The sequence below is a fragment of the Biomphalaria glabrata genome, chromosome 11, assembly GCF_947242115.1.
Source record: "Biomphalaria glabrata chromosome 11, xgBioGlab47.1, whole genome shotgun sequence".
Taxonomy (NCBI): domain Eukaryota; kingdom Metazoa; phylum Mollusca; class Gastropoda; family Planorbidae; genus Biomphalaria; species Biomphalaria glabrata.
In genome coordinates, this window is record NC_074721.1 from 9,421,678 (window position 1) to 9,442,182 (window position 20,505).

The following is a 20,505-nucleotide window of genomic DNA, read 5'->3' on the forward strand; positions in this document are numbered from 1 at the left end:
CTGTTTCGGTTTTATATTTTAAATCAGTGTTTCCCAAACTGTGTTCCGATGAACTCTAGTGTTCCACGAGGCCTGAATAGGTATTCCAAGAACTACTGGATTAATTAACTAGTATGCTGCCAGATGAATTAATATCTATATAAAAAATAAGCTAAATGTTCCGCTAAATATTCAGAATGTGCGAATTGTTCCATTAGAGAAAAAAAATTTGGGGAACCACTGTTTTAAATAAACAAGTAACAAATAGTATGACGTACATTAATTCATTAGGTTTAGGTCCTACGTGAAGTGGAAGACCAACAGATCTGTAGACTGAAGTAACAACTATAGACTAGGGAAGTAAAGGTGTACATTCGTCCTGGATGAATCTCAGTGACAAGAGAGATTGTTTGAAGTTCTAATCGCATTGGCAAATGAACGTGCCGTAATTAGTGTGCTCCTGAAGTGGAAGCGACATAATTGCCATGACGGAATGTTCTTTGAAAGATCAGAACCGTGTCGCTCAGATCGATGACCATGTCGGCCGGCCCCTCGCCATCAGCTCGTATTGATACATTCATTCCAGCTGAGTACCGAGGATGAGGAGGGAGGGGGGATATAGAAGTAGAAATGATTGCCAAGATTTCTTTGCGACCACACGCCCTATCATTGAGTCCCCGCTCCGATATCTCCCCCCCCCTCTTCCTCCATGTATATTTTGTGGCAAGTGATAGGGTTATGATGCTTGCAACAGGGCTAAGCACTTTTTTTTTTCCTCCTAGTGTCATGTCAATAAGAATCACCTTTAGGTCACTTCTGCTTAGCACGCATGCGCACTTTGTAATTATACAGAAGTGCGTGCTCATTCCTTTGAATTAGTGCAAAGGAAAAGTGAAGAGAGTTACTTATAATGATCCGAGTAGTGATTTGATTACGTCATTCCGATTTTACGACATAGTTCTCGTGTGCACGCAATCTCTTAAATTGCAAGATCATCGTGGTAAATGCTTAGATTATAATTACCTTGATTAAAAAAAAAGAAAAACATTTTTTTTTGAGTAAAAAAAAAAAAGGGCTGCCAGTTTTCCATAAGCGTTAGTTGTGCATTGCCCCACCACTTGTTCGGTTTGATCGCAAAACATTTAAAAAGGTAGAAGTTCCGTGCCACCTACAAAAAAAAAATTATTCTGCCTCTGATGAGCCCATCCAGAGTCACAAAAATAGCCGACCATGTTTCGAACCCTCGTCACCGCCTTGCTGCACACACTCCCCTCCCACACTGCGCATAAGCTCACCCATTTCCACCCTCTCTCCTTCCTCGGCATGTCCTATGCCGCTATCAACGCCGTGGTATATAAAATGAACAAAAGATCCCGGGGACCACACATCGACTGCCTAGGGCAAACAAATAGAGAATTCAGAACCTTCAAATCGTTTTGTGTGGGGGGGGGACCCTCACCCTAAGGGCCCCCCCCCCCCGCCCCCCACCGTCCAAACATAAAGGGGCCCCCAAGTGTTTGCACGAGATCGCTGATAAAATATAGGAGCATTGCACCAACTGCTCATGTTTGCGAAAGAGCCTCTACAGTACGGTTGCGGGGGAGATGATTAAGGGGGAGCGGTGCGGGCTGTACGGGTCGGTTGGGGAAAAAGTGGAATGGATTTGTTTCCGTTAGATTGCAAATACAACAAGGAGAAGGGATGAGCTGGGGACTGTGTGTGGGGGGAGGGGGGAGGATGGCTGTTGAGTCGAATGGAGGTGCGAGAAACCAAACCTGACATTTGTATTTGGGGTACATCTTGACGTCATTATAGAGCATGTCTGTCCTTGCACAACGTGAGACCCAACTTACTCATAGTCTATTATTACACACAGACTGTAGAAACCCAAGGTAGAAGGATTAATTCCTTATAACATTGCCTGTTTGTGTGTGTTTTATTTTATTGCCGATACACGCTCGTACAACCCGTAGACATTTTAATTTCTTTATTCACGTTCGTGAATACCTTTTTTTTTCGTACTTGACAATGTGCAGATTTAAAACGTTTACTACTGGAAGCCATACGGACATGAAAATGTCACATTTTGTCATCTTGTAGTTCAGAAGTTTAACAGAGAAGAATAAAGAAAAGAAACGCGAGACGGAGTTTCAATAGGGTATTATTTAAAACAAAAAAAGTGAAATTGAAGGAAAAAAAAAGTTGATTGTTCAGATGGTCGAGCCTTGAAAGAAAGAAACCCAGTGACGTTGCATAGGTAACCAAGATGTGTATGTGTGTTTGTCTGTGCCCCAGCAGAGCGTGAGCTCAAGGTCTTTAAATTGTCAATGTTTACTTGTCTCAAGAAAGATCAAATGTTTACTTCCTACTTGTCTCCCCTGCTTCTATCTTTAACTCTTCACACCTTTAAGCGAAACGAATTGCTGAAAGAAAGGGAAAAAAAAAAGAGACAATAATGTTCAATAGTTTCAAAAAAATACTTTTAAAAAAATCAATAACAAGTAAGCCAGTGTCGTTGTATGTTTCAAACCCACACACACACATGCACACGTTCTATCTCCCCCCCCCCCAACCCCCCAAAGTTTATCATAAAAGTTCCCAGTATATTGTTTCTGCGTTCTTATTGTAATAGTCTGACTTTTATCGAGCCATTCTACTTTATTTCTCAATCAGTAGTAATCGATTGAATCTGACGAACGTATTGTCGGCCAAACTAGCAAGTAACAAACTTCTGCACATTGCTATACCGTTGACCAGCGCTTCTCAACATATTGGACAAGTACCCATGAACTACCTGAACGCTTGTCAGGCTGAACCTAGGGCTTACTTTATAATTAAAACTTATTCATGAATATTTACATCTAACTTCCCGTTGTACACTTTTTTTTTCACCAACAGAAGCCTAGAGTTCTTTCAAAAAAAAGAAGAATTCTTAAAAAAGAAGTAAATGTGTTCTTTAAAAAAGAAGTGTAGAGTACTGGTTCTATGAAAAGAAGTGTAGAGTACTGGTTCTTTGAAAAGAAGTGTATAGAGTACTGGTTCTTTGAAAAGAAGTGTATAGAGTTCTGGTTCTTTGAAAAGAAGTGTAGAGTTCTGGTTCTTTGAAAAGAAGGGTAGAGTTTTGGTTCTTTGTAAAGAAGTGGAGAGTTCTGGTTCTTTGAAAAGAAGTGTAGAGTTCTGGTTCTTTGAAGCGTAGAGTTCTGGTTCTTTGTAAAGAAGTGTAGAGTTCTGGTTCTTTGAAAAGAATTGTAGAGTTCTCGTTCTTTGAAAAGAAGTGTAGTAGAGTTCTTTGGTCAGGAACTTTATGATATTATAGTCTTCTTTTTTTTAAATCACACTTTTAAATGCATGTTCTGACAAAGAAATTCTTTTTATTCTTTCTATTTCTCTGAACGTCTGGAACTCTATTATCAACTTCATAATTGGGCTTTAGTTCTTATGTATAGGCCTTTGTGAAACTGTCTACAGCGCCACTGCGATGTACTTTCGCTAGCAGTTCCTGCTGATCGAACGTCACTCTCCGGTGATCTAATCAGATTGCATACCGGCAACGATTTCTGATGTGGTCCGTTGAACATTGAACAGCGTCCTCTCCTCCCTCTTACCTACTCCCCCCCCTCCCCTCCCCCCGGGGGCTCGCTCATTGCTCATGTTAATTTCGCATTGATTTTTTCGTGTTCTCCGATTGTCACCTTTGTGTGTGTGTGTGTGTGTGTGTGTGTGTGTGTGTGTGGGTGGGTGGGTGGGTGGGGTGGGGGGGGGGAGTAAATGTTGTCATTTATTTGTTTTTCTCGGGGCCGCGTCTTGGGCTCTGATGGACTGTGAAGAGCGGGGCTCATTGATCCACGTGTGGCTAGGTGTGGCTACAGTAGCTGGACGCTGTGGATTTATATCTATGTTATCGACGCGCCGCTTTGTGAGTATACTGTATAAAGGCTCGGAAACACTAGCGGGTAACCCAAGTGCTAGTCGAGCATTCGGTCCTTGGCTGGGTGATCAAGCGTGACCGACGTTGGCGAGTATCTCAGTGTTTGGTCTAATGGATACAATCTTCCTTTCTTTAATTGTTAAACAAAATAAAAAATGCGACTCCTAAACTATTGTACAAAATTTGTTTAGTTGTTATAGTTCTATTTTTTGCTATCCAGTTTTTTTTAATTTTACAAATGTAAGTTATCCAAAATGATGGGGCGTCACCACACGAGGGAAGTCCATCCTGGGCTTTTTTTTTAAATCTCATTTGTATGGGGTTTTATTATGTGCTACGTGTCAACGTTTGTTATCAGTCTATGTCGTAACACAATTATTGATTGTTGATGACAACACATTAATTTAAAAAAAAAAAATAATCAAATAGTCGGAATTAATCATTTTTTTGTTTAATATAAAAAAAATGTACTAAGGGGAGATAAGCCTTGTGTAGCGAATTAGGTCGTTCGCTAAAAATTTTGTACTAAAAATAGTCGATCAAACCTCTCTTGAATAGCTCATTGGCTAGCATGGCGGCCTTCCTTCACGGAGGCTCGAGACCTTTTTAAAAAATCCCTTTGAAAAGTCAGTACAGAAACCTTCTCACAGGTAAACTCCGCCGCTTCCCTCCAATTGTTCCATACACGTGATAGGGCCATGACGCACTGAGCATGTTATAATCAGAACAGTTGCGCTGAACATAAACAATTAATACAAATTCCAGTCGCACTCATTTATTATTGTTAGTCTAGAATCTATTAAAATGAGTGTATATAATTGGTACAAAATGGCTGAAACGATTTCACTCACTAGAAGCCCCGTTGTTTGTTTTTAAAGTATTCTTTTTGCTTGATATTTAATATAATGTACATTAACTTACACAAAGTCGGTATCAGTCGAAATCAAATAAAAATCTAAATGCATAACAAACCAAATAGAAAAGTGACTGTCAATATTCTTGCAATTAAAAGTCTTGTCCCCTATTTGCATTTCTTGGTGACTAGAGACATAGTCGTAACCCCTGTTGAATGTTCGAAGCTTCTTAACAACAGTTTCACTTCACGAAAACTCACCCAAGTACAATAATTATTAATTAGTGTCTTCAGACAGATCTGTTTTAGTTTAGACAACTCACGTTTAGTGAACCGTAACAAACTTGTAGTATTGAGATTTGTTTGTAAATAAATATGTCAAAAGACTTATTATTTTCATTCTGTAGCTCTGGGAGTCTGTTGACATACAGTTTTATTGTCGTTAGTTGGGATATATCACATTCTGACTAACCTGACTAGACTTCCCTATCCCTAGCTACAAGGTTTAACCTAGCTAGACTGACTAGAATGATTTTTCTGACTAGGTTGTAAATGGCTGAAATGTTTTAACATTATTTTTTTTTTCAGCCGCTGCTGACCACAAATGGCGGTGAGAATGAACCAAGAACCCGGCGGGTTCAAGCTTCTGGAGGAGGATGCTCTGGACGACCGGCCGTGCCAGGCGGTCAAGACGTTCGTCTCCCAGGTGCTTGACCGCAAAGACATGAAGGACCAGGAGGTGGCCAACAGTTTTCGTAATGTAAGTATTGTTCCCATCAAGCTCGTCTTGTAGTCCGCAAACCTAACCAATGACTGTTGCACTGGATCTCACATACTCCTATCTCTGTCTAGGCTCTTCACGGTGTTCTAGATCCTAGGTGAATTAAGCATTGCTCTATGAAGCCATCTTTGTCTTAGAGGTTGCTAAAGAAAAAAAAAAGTAAAGTTCCCCTTTCAGGCTTTGCTGTCTATAGGGCAGATGATGTAAAGGTCATCTGTTTCTGTGGTCTACGGGTAACAAAGATGTCATGTGGCCAACACAACGACCAACGCCTATACTTTCCCCAACTAATGTTAGGTACCCATTAGAGTTGGGTGGAATCAGTCTCCCAAAGATCCCGAAATTAAAAATCCAAGTCTTCAGGATCGAAACTGGGGATTTGGGTTCGGAAACCAAGCGCTTTACCGCTCAGCCACTCGCCTCCCAGAAGTTGCTATGTTGTAGATTTTTTTTTTTTCAAAATTCCAGTTCGTTCCTTTTTTTTTTTTACAAGATCCTAACACTAAACCGTATGAAGCAGGAATTTCTCTTTTACTTGGATATTAAAGTGGTACCAACTTTGCTTCCCTTTTTAGACTTGAGACCTGCCGTTTCAAAACAAAGTGGCCATCGGATTCATATATTCGTGCATTAAAAATGTTTTTTCAGGTTTCAGACTTTGTCAGCAGATGCTTTGAGTTCCATGACCTCCTCTGCTCATTTCAACACTTTTGTTTTTCTACACACCGGATCTACCAAATCTGTAGCTCTTTAGAATCAGCCATTATCGGGAATCTCCAAATCAGATCTAGTGCCAACTGTTATTTTATTATGTTCGTGTTGGGCATGAGATCAGAACAAAAAGTAGAACCACACTTATTGAGATGTCTTTTGCTTAAAACAATCACGATTTGTCTTTATCATTGTGTGTAGTTATGTAAACCTCCAATTTCAAGCCATAGACTGGTCTTTAGCTGCTGCTCATTAACCCTTTCTGACCGTGACACAATTTTCATTCTTCAAACTTCCCCATAATCACTAGTGAGGCTTGCGTGCACACGCTAGAGCTAGATAAATGTGTTTGTTATGTACACGCACTGATGTAATTGCGTATAGCTAGTGTGGGCCTATTTATATAAGCATGTATTTCTGTGCGTGTGTGTGTTTTGGGAATGAGCGCTTTATGAAAGATGTGGATGCGCGCGCGTGTGAAAGAAGCACACACGAGATGGTAGTAAAACAAAGAGAGGTAACTCGCTGCTACGTCTGACCTGGGGAGTAGAAAATTGAAGTAAAAAAAAAACATAACAAGAAAGGCGGGGGGGGGGCGCGAGAGATGCCAATCTATTAAGAGAAAACTTAAGAAGCTATTCCAGTCGACTAAGACAGAGCTGCTTGCCCCTTGACTCGGTGTAGATTGCATGCCGTTTCCGCTCCAGATCACGTGCTGGCAATGCTAACAACCGTTGATAGTCTCCCCCCCCCTCCCTCCATTTCACTAAACAGCTGGTAGGATGAGTTGAATGTTTTTGGACTGGACACAGCAATGCTGCAGGAGAATGGAGGGGGGGGGGGATGTCATGCATGTTTAAGTATTAATTGCTTTTCATCGTAAGTGCATTTGGCCGGGGGGGGGGGAGTAAGTGCCAGACGCGGTTTTGGGTAAGTTTTTTTGTTTTTTTTTAAATGAGGGGTCGGGATTAATGGTCGTTGTTATCTCCCTTGAGTTGAAATGCTTCGTTTTATTGGTCACTCACTTCACTGGTCAATGGGAGCGCAGAGATTAAATGCCACGTGTCCGTTATTTTTTTCCCTGCTGGCTTTGGACCGTGAACATTGTGTGCGTGGTGTTTATTGACTGGTCAGTTTGACTCTCGGCCAAGATCACATCTTTGGTTTTAGCTAAACGAGTGAGATGACATGAGTGCGGCGTTGTTTGATATACCTCGTTTATGTCTTAGAGTTTGTCTTATTCTTTGATTGTGTGCAGTCTTGTCAACTAAATCTGGCATGCGCGACTAGGGTGGCGGGCCAGAAACAAGAAACATCTAACAGCAAACGAAATATCCAAAAGATTTACAAATGAGCACCGCTTTCTTGTGCCCCAACGAGTTCAACTCTTTTAGCTGATGCGGGAAGATGACGGAGTCTAATCGGTCTTTAAGTAAGCGTCTAGAGACGGGATGTTAGACGCTTCCATTCTATGATGAGCTGTAGAGTTAGTTGACGCATGGTCAGATATCATATCATTAACTTTATAGGAGGAATGACTAAGTCTTCGTCTATTTCCCCACACTATGTTGAGCTGTTGGCGGCTAATAGTGATTATAAACAATCCTTTCCTTGTGCCCGATTGGCGTAATTCTGTTGTCTGCGTTCACAATTCATGAGGCGATCATTTTTCATAAAAAAATTTGCGGGCTAATTGACATCTATTCGTGCATTTATTTCTGGCCTCATTAAGACGTGAACGTTTCATTTAACGGTTCTCATCTGTACCATAAGGTCACGTCTGAAACCCACAACGAGGAGTGTAATAAACTTGACTCGCTTGTTGTAAGGGCTGGGACGAGGTGACATTCCAAGGAAATGTCTAATGTCTGTGTCTCACCAACTGCTCTCTCTCTCTCTTTTTTTTAAAGGCCAGTAGTTAGCATTCTGTGGCGAATCACATTTTACTCTTTCAGGGGACCCCCTCCCAGCCCACACACCTGCAAACACCCGCTTATCTGACCTAGGGCCCGATAGCGGTACTTCGGTGCTGTTTATGACCCACGGGCTGTAGTGGGTCTTCAATAAAAAAAAAAGTGAAAGGTCCAGAGATAAGCCTGGACGAGGAGTGTGGCTTAAGGTAATCTTCATGGTGGAGCCAGGACCCTTGATTGGGATCTTACCTCCCGGGTTATTGGTTCAAGGCTTTCTGTCCGAGGGACAGGAGAGGCTGAAATGATGGTCAGATTATGGCGTGTTCACACTGATCGACTCGGGCTGACCCCTGAGCGGGTTATCTTCGAGTTTTGGAAAACAATCGGATTTAGTTTTGGGCTTGTTTACAGATTAATTGGTCAGAGACATTGGACGTACTTTGTCCAAGCTGGGGCGAGATCAGAGGTTCTCAGTGTAGTGATGGTCGTACACTATACAGGTTATGCTCCTTGACTAGAGGTTCTCATTGTATTGATGGTCGTACACTATACAGGTTATGCTCCTTGATCAGAATTTATAAAAAGGCTTGAGCACCAAGCTCCATAGGGAACTTTGTTATGTGAACCAACATTAGAGCAGCATTTGCTGGGACTAATCTTACTGATGTAGCTTGTCACACAATCGACTATACATGTTTTATAAGCAGTCGTGTCTTCACTAAGTTTATATCAACTCATTCCGTCCGTCTGTCTGTCTGGTACACATTTTGTACACGTTTTTTTCCTCCCATTTCTCATTCTCGAATCAAATTGAAATTTGCACAAATATTTACAGTCGATGACAATCAATCAAAAAGTTCATCAAATAGTTCACCAATTAGGCCTAGTAATAGTTGATTAATTGTATTTTATATAGAATAAGGTAGTTAAACCTTGCAGTAGACATATATGGCATTGATATTGCTGTTCTTTAAAAAAAAAATTTCCTATCACTGTATGAAATTTGTATTTGCTACTTTTACCTTATTGACATACTGCACCATCACTTTTGAAACATCTAAAATAAACATATAATAGGAAATTATAAACAAAGATTACATTCAATTTTGTCAGCAAAGCCTATGATGGTATGAGTTTGCAAAGCAAAGGGACCTAACTGTAACTTCACAGATGTCGTTTGATAAATAAGGGTACCCGAAAGCTTTTGGGAACTTGTATAACAGATTTGTTTTGAAGTCCTTGGCCTAGAACCACTCCCACCTCATTCGAAAGACTGTTTTAGTCTTGGCGAGTTTGACCCTACAGTCTACTCGTGTCAGAGTTCTCTCTCAGACATATCACGGGGTGGGGGGGGGACACACTGGACACGGCAGTTAGCAAATATATTTGTCAAGATTTACTTCAGGTGGGTGAGGGTCACGGGGTTACGAACTCGTAGATGTATGTATGTGTGTGGGTGCGTGTGTTTAGAAGATGTAGTGGGAAATTGGACTGACCTTGACCCCCGTCTCTATTATTAAGAATGTGCCATGTGACCCGAGCAAGACGATTAAAAACGAAAACTACACTGACAACCAAAAAAAAAAAAAGTACTAAATGAAAAGTAAAAAGCATAGACATAAATAAATATAGACTGGCCGAAGGAAGTAACTTCATGTAACTTGAAAACATGTATATCTATTGTATTCGGATTTCCGAATTATGAAAAATTGAATGATCTTCATTCTTAGAGATTAAACAAAACACTTGTGAATAAACAAAACACTTGTGAAAACATGGTTATGGCTGAAATAGATCTGAATACTTAACTTTTATACTGCTCATAAATGCTGTGTAATAAAGTACACAAAATTGCAAGTCACAAATTTTCGTTTCATAAAACTCTTTAATCGGCCAGTCTATATTTATTTATGTCTATGCATAGACATATATAGTAGAGTCACTATTGCGGAGCAGGCATGTTTGCGGAACAGCTCGTCGAAATTAGTTAAAATCTACTTTATTTTGAAATTTTCTGCTAAACTACTGTAACGGTACTGCGCATGGTCCATTTCTCTACATTTCCAATATAAGGGTTTTCCTTTCACAGCAGAAAATTAATTTTGACTCCATGTTAAAGTTGACAGGTGTGGAATCGTCCATTATTTTTCACGTACCAGGAGAACCGCATAGGCCATGGCTTAAGGCTTTTTAAAAGTGATAATGACATATCAGCTGCATGATACACATATTTTTCGGTTTACAAATGGATGAGAAAAAACTTCATTTCATAGCTATCTACCAGAAATTCAATTTTTAAAAAATTAGGAGGTGTTTATCCTGTTTTTACCTTTATAAAGATAGTCACAATTGTGGAACACTTTAGATGTTATTTATTTGACCTGCGCATTTACTGTCATTAGCTGAATATTTACATAGTGATTTAGATATCGGAATTTAAATATGAGTTTGTATTAGTATACATACATTTAAAAACATTTAGAGAATAATATTACATATAATATATAATCTATGACATGGGCGTAGCCAGGATTTTTTTCGGGGGGGGGGGGTTTGTATATGTATTTATATGTGTGTATGTGTGTGTACATGATCTTTATTACATTCTGACCCTTCATTCTTTTGGAAGACGTTTATTGTGCCCTAGAATAGTGGAAAAATTGTAGATTCCCCGCCATTATTAGCGATTGGGACTGGGGGAGTGCTAGGAGCTCCCCCAGCGCGGGGCGAAGCCCCGCCGCCAAGTACTATTTCTGATATTGAAAGCCAACAAAATGCATATTCTGAAGTATATACACTGCATTATTCCCCGCCATTATTAGCGATTGGGACTGGGGGAGTGCTAGGAGCTCCCCCAGCGCGGGGCGAAGCCCCGCCGCCAAGTACTATTTCTGATATTGAAAGCCAACAAAATGCATATTCTGAAGTATATACACTGCATTTTTCTGCTATTAAAAAGTTTTATTTCAAAAACCGCATGTGCTATTCTTACTGACTTAGACCCTCCCGCGCCGTTCTGCGCATTTGCCGTCAAGCTGTTTCCATAAAAATCTGTCACTGGTAATGTCTAAAGCCTCTTCCCATCTGCCATGAGGACCTCCATGAATGAGTGGCGTCAAGTTGTACTAGGATATCATTGCAACTCTTCTTATGCGTAATTCATTTTGTCGGAGAACATGTCCCGCAAACCTCATGCGTCGCTCTCTCACAATCTTACTAAGGGGTCGACTCCCAGTTCGGCATGGAATTTCCTTGATTTAGACCCGATCTCTATAACTGACTCCTAAAATCTGTCTTAGCCATCTTTGTTGAGCTACATTTAGTGTTTTTCAATTTCGGCAGATGACTATTCACTGCAGTTTATTAATGGAGCCCTGCCACTGGTAAAAATGTGTAACCTCTCTTGAATACGCTCTTGGAATTAGGTGACTGTAGTTTGCTTTAGATTTTATATCGAAAAGAGAAGTTTTATCGTCAAAATCTTCTGTTGGGGGTTTTCCACCTCAAAATGCTCTTTAGGGGGATCTTAAACTAAAAACCATCTGGAGGGGTTTTAAACTTTAAAAAAAAGCCATCTGTAGAAGAGGGGTTTAAACTCAAAACCCCCGACTGGATTGGCTACGCTCAAATAATTTTAGTGTGTAATTTGCTTTTTTTTTTATATTGAAGAGGTATTTTTAGCATTAAACCCCTCTGAATTGGGGTTTAAACTCAAAACCCCTTTTGGCAACGCTCATAGCATTTTGAGTGCGTAATTTGCTTTTTTTCTTACACTGAAGATGTATTTTTTAGCCTCAAACCCCCCTGGCGGGGGGTTAAACTCAAAACCCCTTTGGCTACGCTCATAACATTTTGAGTGCGTAATTAGCTTTTTTTTATGTTGAAGAAGGGGTTTATCGTAAATTTTAGAGGGGGTTTTAGAACTAAAATCTTCCTTAACTGTGCTCTTGGAATTAGGGGATTTTCGTTTGCATTTTTTTGGTTTTGTTTTATAGAAGAGGAGGAGTTAACTGCAAAAACCCCAGGTAAGGGTTTAGAACTCAAAACCACTGGTAGGGGGTTTTAAATTCAAAACCCCTGGTAGGGTTTTTTTTAACTCGAACCCCTATGGTAGGGGTTTTAAACTCGAACCCCCCTGGTAGGGGTTTTAAACTCGAACCCCCCTGGTAGGAGGTTTTAAACTCAAAACCCCTTTGGTTGTGCTGGGGCAAGTGATGGTTAAGTATTAAAATCTCACCTAAAATAAACAAAATCAAAGCAAAAAATCAGTCACTAAATTCCGATCCCCGAAAAGGGGGGGGGGGTTGAACCCCAACCCCCCCCCCCCCCGGCTAAGCCCATGATGTATGATAACCAGACGTCCAGCAAAACGAAAAAGTCATAATACCATATATAGGCCTATATCATAATATTAATATAACAAAAAAGAATTAAAGAATATTGGGGAAAAAAAAACTTGTAAGGAAAATATATCAGAGTAGTATGACGTCATTACAATTAAAGAAGAGGTAAAGAATCAAAAAGTGACAATGTGTGTCTTTAGCTTTAATAAAAATAAAATTAATGTAAAGGATAAGGAGTTCAAGTATTAGAGTAATAAAATATAGGCTTTATATAGGCTTTGTTCCGACATTTTTACCGTGTTCCGCAATTGTGACTTCTTTAAAAATCATGTTCCGTAATTGTGACTACCCATATCTCAGTCGAATTGAATGTAAAATTTAAATATCTGTTGAAAAACTAAACAAAGCGTCTATTTTTATCGGAAAATGGATGGGCAATGCCTAGATACTTTTAGTTTTTCCATAGGTCTAACCATTACGGAGCAAAAAATTGAAAACTAAAAGTAGCTGCAAACTGTTCCGCAATAGTGACTCTACTATATATATATATAGACTGGACGATAAAGAACAAATTATTATCGGAAACATTTGGGAAAAGACAAGTTTGTAGATCCACATCACAAACCTATATATATTTGCCTATGTCTATGATTATAAAACAAAGACAAAATATTGGGAATATGGCAGTTTTGCACTTTTCAAAACTAAAGATCAAAGGTATATATTGGCTGAAATGTTAGTCCTAGAATTTATAGCTCAATCGCCGCCATTTTTTTTTCACATAGATATAGTACATAAAACATATTGACTCCCCCCAAATAAAAATAACTTCCTACTTCCAGTCTATATTATTTATGTCTATGTGTCTATGGTAAAAAGCCAATTCTGACACAAGAGTGCTACATGCATAACAGTGCACAACAGTGCACTCTGATGAAGAAGTGCAAACCCACACACACACAGCGAACCAATACAAATAAAATCTTTAATATTCGTTGTTCCAGTAAACCCTATTTTCAAACTGTAATATTTTGGATTGGATTCTGTTTTGTTCAAACATCAAGTTGGAGCAGTGAACAGAACATAAAAAATGAGAACATTGAATTAAAAAAAAAAATTTTATATGCTGACAAATTCTAGGGACAACCCAATTTTAAAAAGTCTCTTTATAGTCTCCCCCATCCCCCCTAACATTCCCATGAAAACATCTGGCCAGACTAATGACCAACTCACATTTACTTTTATGTACAAATGCCAGGTACACACAATATGGTGGGCATCTTTAAAATCACAAATTATTGTCTCAGACTTGAATGAAATTTAAACTTGAGACTTTTCAGTAAAAAATCCCAAACTTATCTCTCTGCCACCAAGCTCCCAGAAAACTGAAGATAGTGTGATGTTAATTTTTTGAAACCTACATTCTCCAGTTTGATTGCTTCCCTAAGTAAAGTTTCTATCCCATTTAAGACTTGTAATGATAAGGCTATTAAAGTGTATTCATGTTTGAGGCTAGCAGTTAATATTATATAACCAGCACAGTGACCAGCTACATTTACTCTCGACTATAATTGTTCTGTACTGGTAGCACTTGATGGACTCAGAAATGTCATAAAACATCTCCCTTAAGTCTTTCTTACCCCATATTTAATTTGTTTTGATATTGTTTACTGAAATCTTTATAATAAATTTATAATTTTCCTTCAGCTGATGGAGTACAGGGACTCAACCTCCAGCCCCAGTGCCTGCAGTGTGGCTACCTCCACCTCAGCCCTGGATGGAGACAGGCTTAACTCCCCACCGTCTCCCTCCTCGCCTGGCACTGCACCAGCGCCCATGGATGACCAGCGGCTGCCCAACGAGCTTCTGGATGAAATCTGTGAGGACATTGGAATGAAGGAAGGCATGGAGCTGGACTTTGTGGAGTACCTGATGGAGCAGGACAGCAACCCACACATCTACATGACTCAAGAGGCCATTAGCTCTGGAGCCTACAACAGGTCAGTTGATCAACTCTTCAGTTTGAATAGTGAAACTTTGTTTCTATTAGTGCTATAGAAAGATCCTGGATATCAACTAGCTTGGAGAACCCCTTGTCCTATTCACCACCATGTGGCGACCCTAACCGTAAAATGATATTCTAAGTTAATCCAATTCTTAAGTAACTAAAGCTTTTGATAATGTTATAAAAATCATAATGTAGATATTTCATAAGCATTTCCCAAGCTTTATGTTTAATTACAAAATGATATTAAATTATATTTGTCTAAAATAAACTACTGCTTATAATTAAATATCTTGATATTATTTATTTTATTTTCTATTGCCCATTCCCCTTAGTCATGTTCTATACTTATGTGGCTATTTGAAAAGCAACATCTATCCTCATGAAAATTTCAAGTTTTACACTTTAAAAAAAAAATCAAAATTTCTGTTGGTCTTAGGCGACATCTGCTAAATAGTCATTCGACCCAAAAGGGGGTCACGACCCACAGTTTGAGAACCCCTCACCTACAAAGATGACACTACAAATGGGGAACACTGAAATAGGATTGAAATGGCGATTGGGCCTTACACTGACCTGCTGACCACTGTTAGAAAACAAAATAAAACAGACTATATCAAGTGGTCCTCAGGGCTCACAAAGACCTTTCTGCAGGAAATAGTATTTAGGAAAAGAAAAGGCAGACAGAGAAAGTGATGAGAAGACAACATCAAAGAATGGATATGCCTGAGAATCTAGTCATGGCAAAAGACAAAGAGGAAAAAGAGAGATGACTGACAGATCATGTGTAGACCGACTAAGGGAAAGGTGAAGGTGAATACACAAATCAAAAGATCAACATGAAAACATATTGAAGGACTAACAAAAGATAAAAAACTTGAAAACAACAGAATTCTCAAATTTCATTTCATATTGTTCTTTAAAAGGATTAAAAGGATTAAAAATGATTCTTGTTTACTTTAGCTTGTAAAAAATTTATAAAAATGGTATGAAATGAAAAACTAACAAAATAATTAAGGGCATAATCATCTAAAGTCACTATCAGTAGGTTACAATTTGCAGATATCCAAAGTCAATGTGGCACTAGCTAAACTATGTAACAGAATCATCTCATATTGAAAATTGGTCATTTTGTTCATGTCTTAAGAATGTAGAAAAAAAGACACCCAAAATTGACAGAAAATGTAGAGAAAAAAAAAAGAAAACCCAAAATTGACAAACTGACAAAGAGAAGTATCACATGGGGGAAAAGCAGGTGAAAGTATATTTCATAGAGGAATAGTTGACTTTATGATGAATATTGTTGGAAGCCTCTTACAAAGCTGGACATTGATTACAATCTGCTGACTACCAATAATTTTTTGTCTTAAGTATTGTAAATAGAAATCTTAATGTTATCATACAATTATATAACACATTTTGATAGTAAAATGAAAGTGTTTTGTTGAGTAATGTTTTTTTTTTTGTTATTGTTTGCAGTGCTGCTGGTTCTACTATATCAACACCGACAGGTAGTGCTAGTGGAGGCTCCAACAGTGGCAGTGGAAGTGGTAGCCATGGCAGTAACAACAACAACGACACCAACAAAACCCTCACTTTGCTTAACCCACCAACAACTACCACTCCAAACTTCCTATTCAAACCTAATTTCAATGACTCTGATTGGTTGAACCAGTTTCCAAGTCCCCTGATCCACTCAGGACAGTCCTCAGGAACCACAACTCTCCAGTCTTCGGAGAACAACAGCCCTTCCAACAAACGAATTCATTTATCTGTATCAACAGACACTAGTCCTAACAAAGGGCGATCTCTGACACCACCTGGTTTTAACCAGCAAGGGTATAGTCAAATGAACAACCAGAACATGTTTAAGATGCCGCAGTCTGGGCCGCTGACCAAAAGGAGTCACTCCTTTCCTCAGGGGGCCCCAGCCTCATCGCCTGTTCAGTCAACACACTCAAGTAGTAGCCAAGGGTCAAATACATCATCGAATGGTCACAATGCTTTCTCCAGACCACATGAGTTTTCTATGAACCCTCCGTCCTCTGCTCAGCCGAGTGATTCGAGTGACCAAGAAGACAATATGATCAAGAAGGTACCATGCATATCCCCTAAGCCGATAATGCCTACATCGTCAACATCATGTGACTTCATCAAGCCAGGTTCTCCAGCCTATGTCCAGGGCCAGCTGAACCCAGCCTCTATGGGGACAAGAGATGGTAGTGTCTTCCAGAGAGTAGGGAAACAGCAGCCTCCACCACCTAATATAAATGTAAAGTCTATGCAGCAACAACCTCAGATGCAGCAACAACAACCACAACAGAGGTAATGACTGCAACAGTCTCTTACATTGCTGAATAGTTTTTACATTTTAATCTTGGTTGACATTAACTAATGCAGTTTTGTAGCTTTAACTTAGGTCAGCGCTTGCTAATATTTTCACTGGTGGGAAAATTGCAGTGGGCAGTGAAAGTTCTTTTCATCCAGTGAATGAGTGAGCTGTTTAATTTTTGGCAATTATTAATATTAAGACATGGAAAAAATTATTCATAACTTGATTGGGGTTTATGATTGTTAATTGATTATTAATAATACATCTCTACTTAGCTTTAGTGTTATTTTCCTATAACATTTATTCAATCTAGACTCAATTTATTGGCTTAGCCCCTGAAATCAGATACTTTATAAATTTAGTTGCTAGAAGTTTGATAAATCTAAGGAAATGTAAGAAAACACAATTTCTATTGATTTACAAACAATGAATGCAAGGAATAAATAGTATTTTAAAACTAAATTTCTTGTTACCAAAGACATTACAAACTAATTAGCATTTCATTTTGTTTTTTAACCAGATGGCTTGGTCCCCTTCAGAAGCAGGCCCACCAGCACCCCAATTACTTCAACAAAGCAATGTACACCCCTGGACATTATCAACCCCATCACACCCACCCTAACATGAGCCATGTCCACATGCCCCATATGGCTGGCCCCCCTGGACCGCACAATCCCCCCATCAGAACCCCGGTGGACTCGCCACTTGATCAAGGGTACTTCTCCAATGAGTCGGCGGGCAATTGCAGCAATGGCTCTGCCCCGTCCCCAGCATTCACCACATCCTCCATCTCCTCCTACTCTTCCATCTCCACCATGATGCCAGCTGACCAGTCGCAGAGCTACCAGAAAAGTTCCATCATGCAACAGCAACCACAGCAGTCTCAAGGTGAGATTTTAAAGCATTAAGCCTGTCCAATTTAATTGTTTTGAAGCATCATAAGTTACATTGTTTAAAGAATATTTTATTGGACATGGCATTAATATATGTTAAAGATCTGCAAACCATTTTGAGTTTTAAATTGAAATTTCTACACTTTGAAAGCCTAGTTAATATAATTTTATTTTTTTTCCAACAGGAATGACAAATAATCGACCTATGGGTCAGAAGTCTGTTCACTTTGCTGATTTGCCAGAAGGCAGCCCACCAACATACAACCAGAATAATGCAGTGGGAATGGATATCAAACCCTCCTTTGGTCCTAATGCCCAGGCGGACTGTGCATTTGATGGAGACAGCAATGGCCAGTCAAAAGGTATGCAGTCAATGAAGATACTTCCAAGGATAAACCACAACATGAAGTCTGGGGTGGCCCCTTACACTGTGCCTAATCCCATGATGGGCCCACCAGGCCCTGGAGGATATGATTTTAGCAATAGGTCTACTTGTGCCATGAATGGTCCCAGCGGTGAGCCAGGAAACCCTGAAGCCATGCAGGAGTACATGTCCAAGTCCTCTCCAATCAACGGCAGCAATAACTCTTTCTATGTGGACGGGAACCAGAACATGATGAGAATAGACTCTATGGCAGAATACCCCCCTCCATCAGGTGCTCCACCCTCATCAATGATGCCCCAACAGCAAGGTGAATATGGTGTTATGAGGGCTGGTCAGCCAAGATATGGAATGGATCACCAGTTCACACCAATGCAACAACAGCAAACAGCCGCCCACTCCCAGCATGGACCGTCCACAAGCGAGCCCATGCCTCCACCTACACACCCGCAGATGCAGTCTATGCAACAGCAGCAACATTCACACCATCACCCAACACACTTCTCTAGCTGCTCTCACAATGGGCAGGGCATGGGACCTGAGTATGGGCCCCATATGAACAACATGCAAATAACAAACAATAACACCTCTGGCAATTTTCAGATGCCCTTGGCCATGTCAACGCCTATATCTAATAGAACTGGTCCAAACAGTAGAATGGGAGGCCCTTATGGCCATCAGATGGGGCCACCACCCTATGAAAATTCATATGGGCAAGGAAGTCACCCTGATATGTATTCATCGCAAACTGGACAGAACCATCAACCTTCTGGTCAGCCATCAGTGCACAGGGGATGGGGACCTGCTGGACCACAAAACATGCATAGCAACGAGGAGCTGCAAATTCAAATCAGCAGCATGCATCAACAGAATGTACCTATGAAAGCTGGGCTCCAGCCACCACACCCTCAGGGTTTACCTCACATGCAGCCGAGCCCAACGCCAGGTTGTGCTGCACCTGGGGCACATATGCAGGAAATGAACATGATGAACACAGCTGTGCACATGGGGCCCCCACCACATGCACACATGGGAATGCACCCTGAGTATGGGCCCTGCATGGGCATGAATTGCAACACTTGTAAAATGGCCCAGTCGGGAGGTAGTCCAACCCACCCACACATGGGCCCTTGCACAGGGCCCAGCTGCCCTACATGTAAGATGAATCAAAGCATGCCAACTTCGTCAAACCACGCAGGCCCATGTGGGGGTGCAGCATGCTCTGCCTGCAAAATGCAGCAAGTCAACCGACCTCAGATGCTGTCCTCCCAGCAGAAGTTCATCCAGCATCTCATCATGGATGAAGGGAACTCTGCGTACAGGTCGCACCCGTTGTTTCCCCTGCTGCGAGATCTGGTCATAGCAGAAATGAACTTTGATAACCCACGATTTCATTATCAGCAACTGCTGAGCCACCTGCCCAACGACTTTCCAAAACTTTTACAAAACTTCTTACACAGGAACCCACCGACAGGGCATTACCAGAGCAATCAGGCAGTTGAGAGTGTGATTATGGATAGCTTACGATTAGCTCACAGCAACCTTGTAGGTAAGTAAAACTGGACCATGACTAATTAGTTAACTTCACAAGACAAAGCTATTTTAGTTTAAGCTGTATCACAATAAAAATAAAAGATATGTAAATTTTTCAAGGCATATTTTTTTTTTAAGTAGGTTCATTGCCTTCTGGTCTACATTATATTCATTTTAGAGAAATAACTTTCACTGCTCTCTGTTAGAGGATTGAGAAATGAAATTGAATTCCAAATTAACTAGCTAATCCATCATTTCTCAAATTAATGGGACTGATGTCCTGACAACCATGAAGCTAAGTTATCTTTCAGGAAATAAAAAAAAATGTGTTTCATTATAGAACTTAAACCAAGTCAAATGATAATGTTTCAAAACTTTTAAAGTAGAAGCTGTTTCATCTTTTGAGTAGAACCTTTCAAAAAATGTAAACTGTTTGTAACAATACCAACTCAAAACATTTTGAAGAAATTTCAAAACATCATTCCTCTCGACTTTCTTATGTCAGGGATGTTAAATTTCTCCCACTCTAGTACATCATTATATTGATGATCTCAACCTAACAGAAAATATAGATACTTCACCACCACCATATACATGGGCTTTATTTTCTTCCCTTGCCTAATAGTATTTGCCATTACTGCCTCCTTCTTTGTTACACTTAAAATTAGACATGCACATTTGAGTGTCTCCCCTTTTTCAATGCAACCTTTTTTGACATTGACTTTTCTAACAATAAAAAAAGGGGTTTCATGACATCCAGGAGGATGAATTTCTGAAGCTCAGACTAAAAGATGTGCCTTGTGCTAAACGTCTGCTTACAACGCTCCTCTAGACACATCCCCCCCCCCCCCC

The 20,505-nt window shown here is 40.0% G+C and overlaps 1 protein-coding gene across 1 annotated transcript in view; it reads left to right on the forward strand.

The window, feature by feature from the left end:
- Positions 1-20,505, forward strand: part of LOC106054769 (uncharacterized) — a 61,895-nt gene that overhangs the window by 32,703 nt on the left and 8,687 nt on the right. The window contains exons 2-6 of the mRNA XM_013210781.2: positions 5,349-5,520; positions 14,216-14,508; positions 15,993-16,838; positions 17,366-17,733; positions 17,924-19,669. Of these exons, the coding sequence (XP_013066235.2) occupies positions 5,365-5,520; positions 14,216-14,508; positions 15,993-16,838; positions 17,366-17,733; positions 17,924-19,669 (3,409 nt within the window). The 5' untranslated portion in view covers positions 5,349-5,364. The remainder of the gene's footprint in view (positions 1-5,348; positions 5,521-14,215; positions 14,509-15,992; positions 16,839-17,365; positions 17,734-17,923; positions 19,670-20,505) is intronic.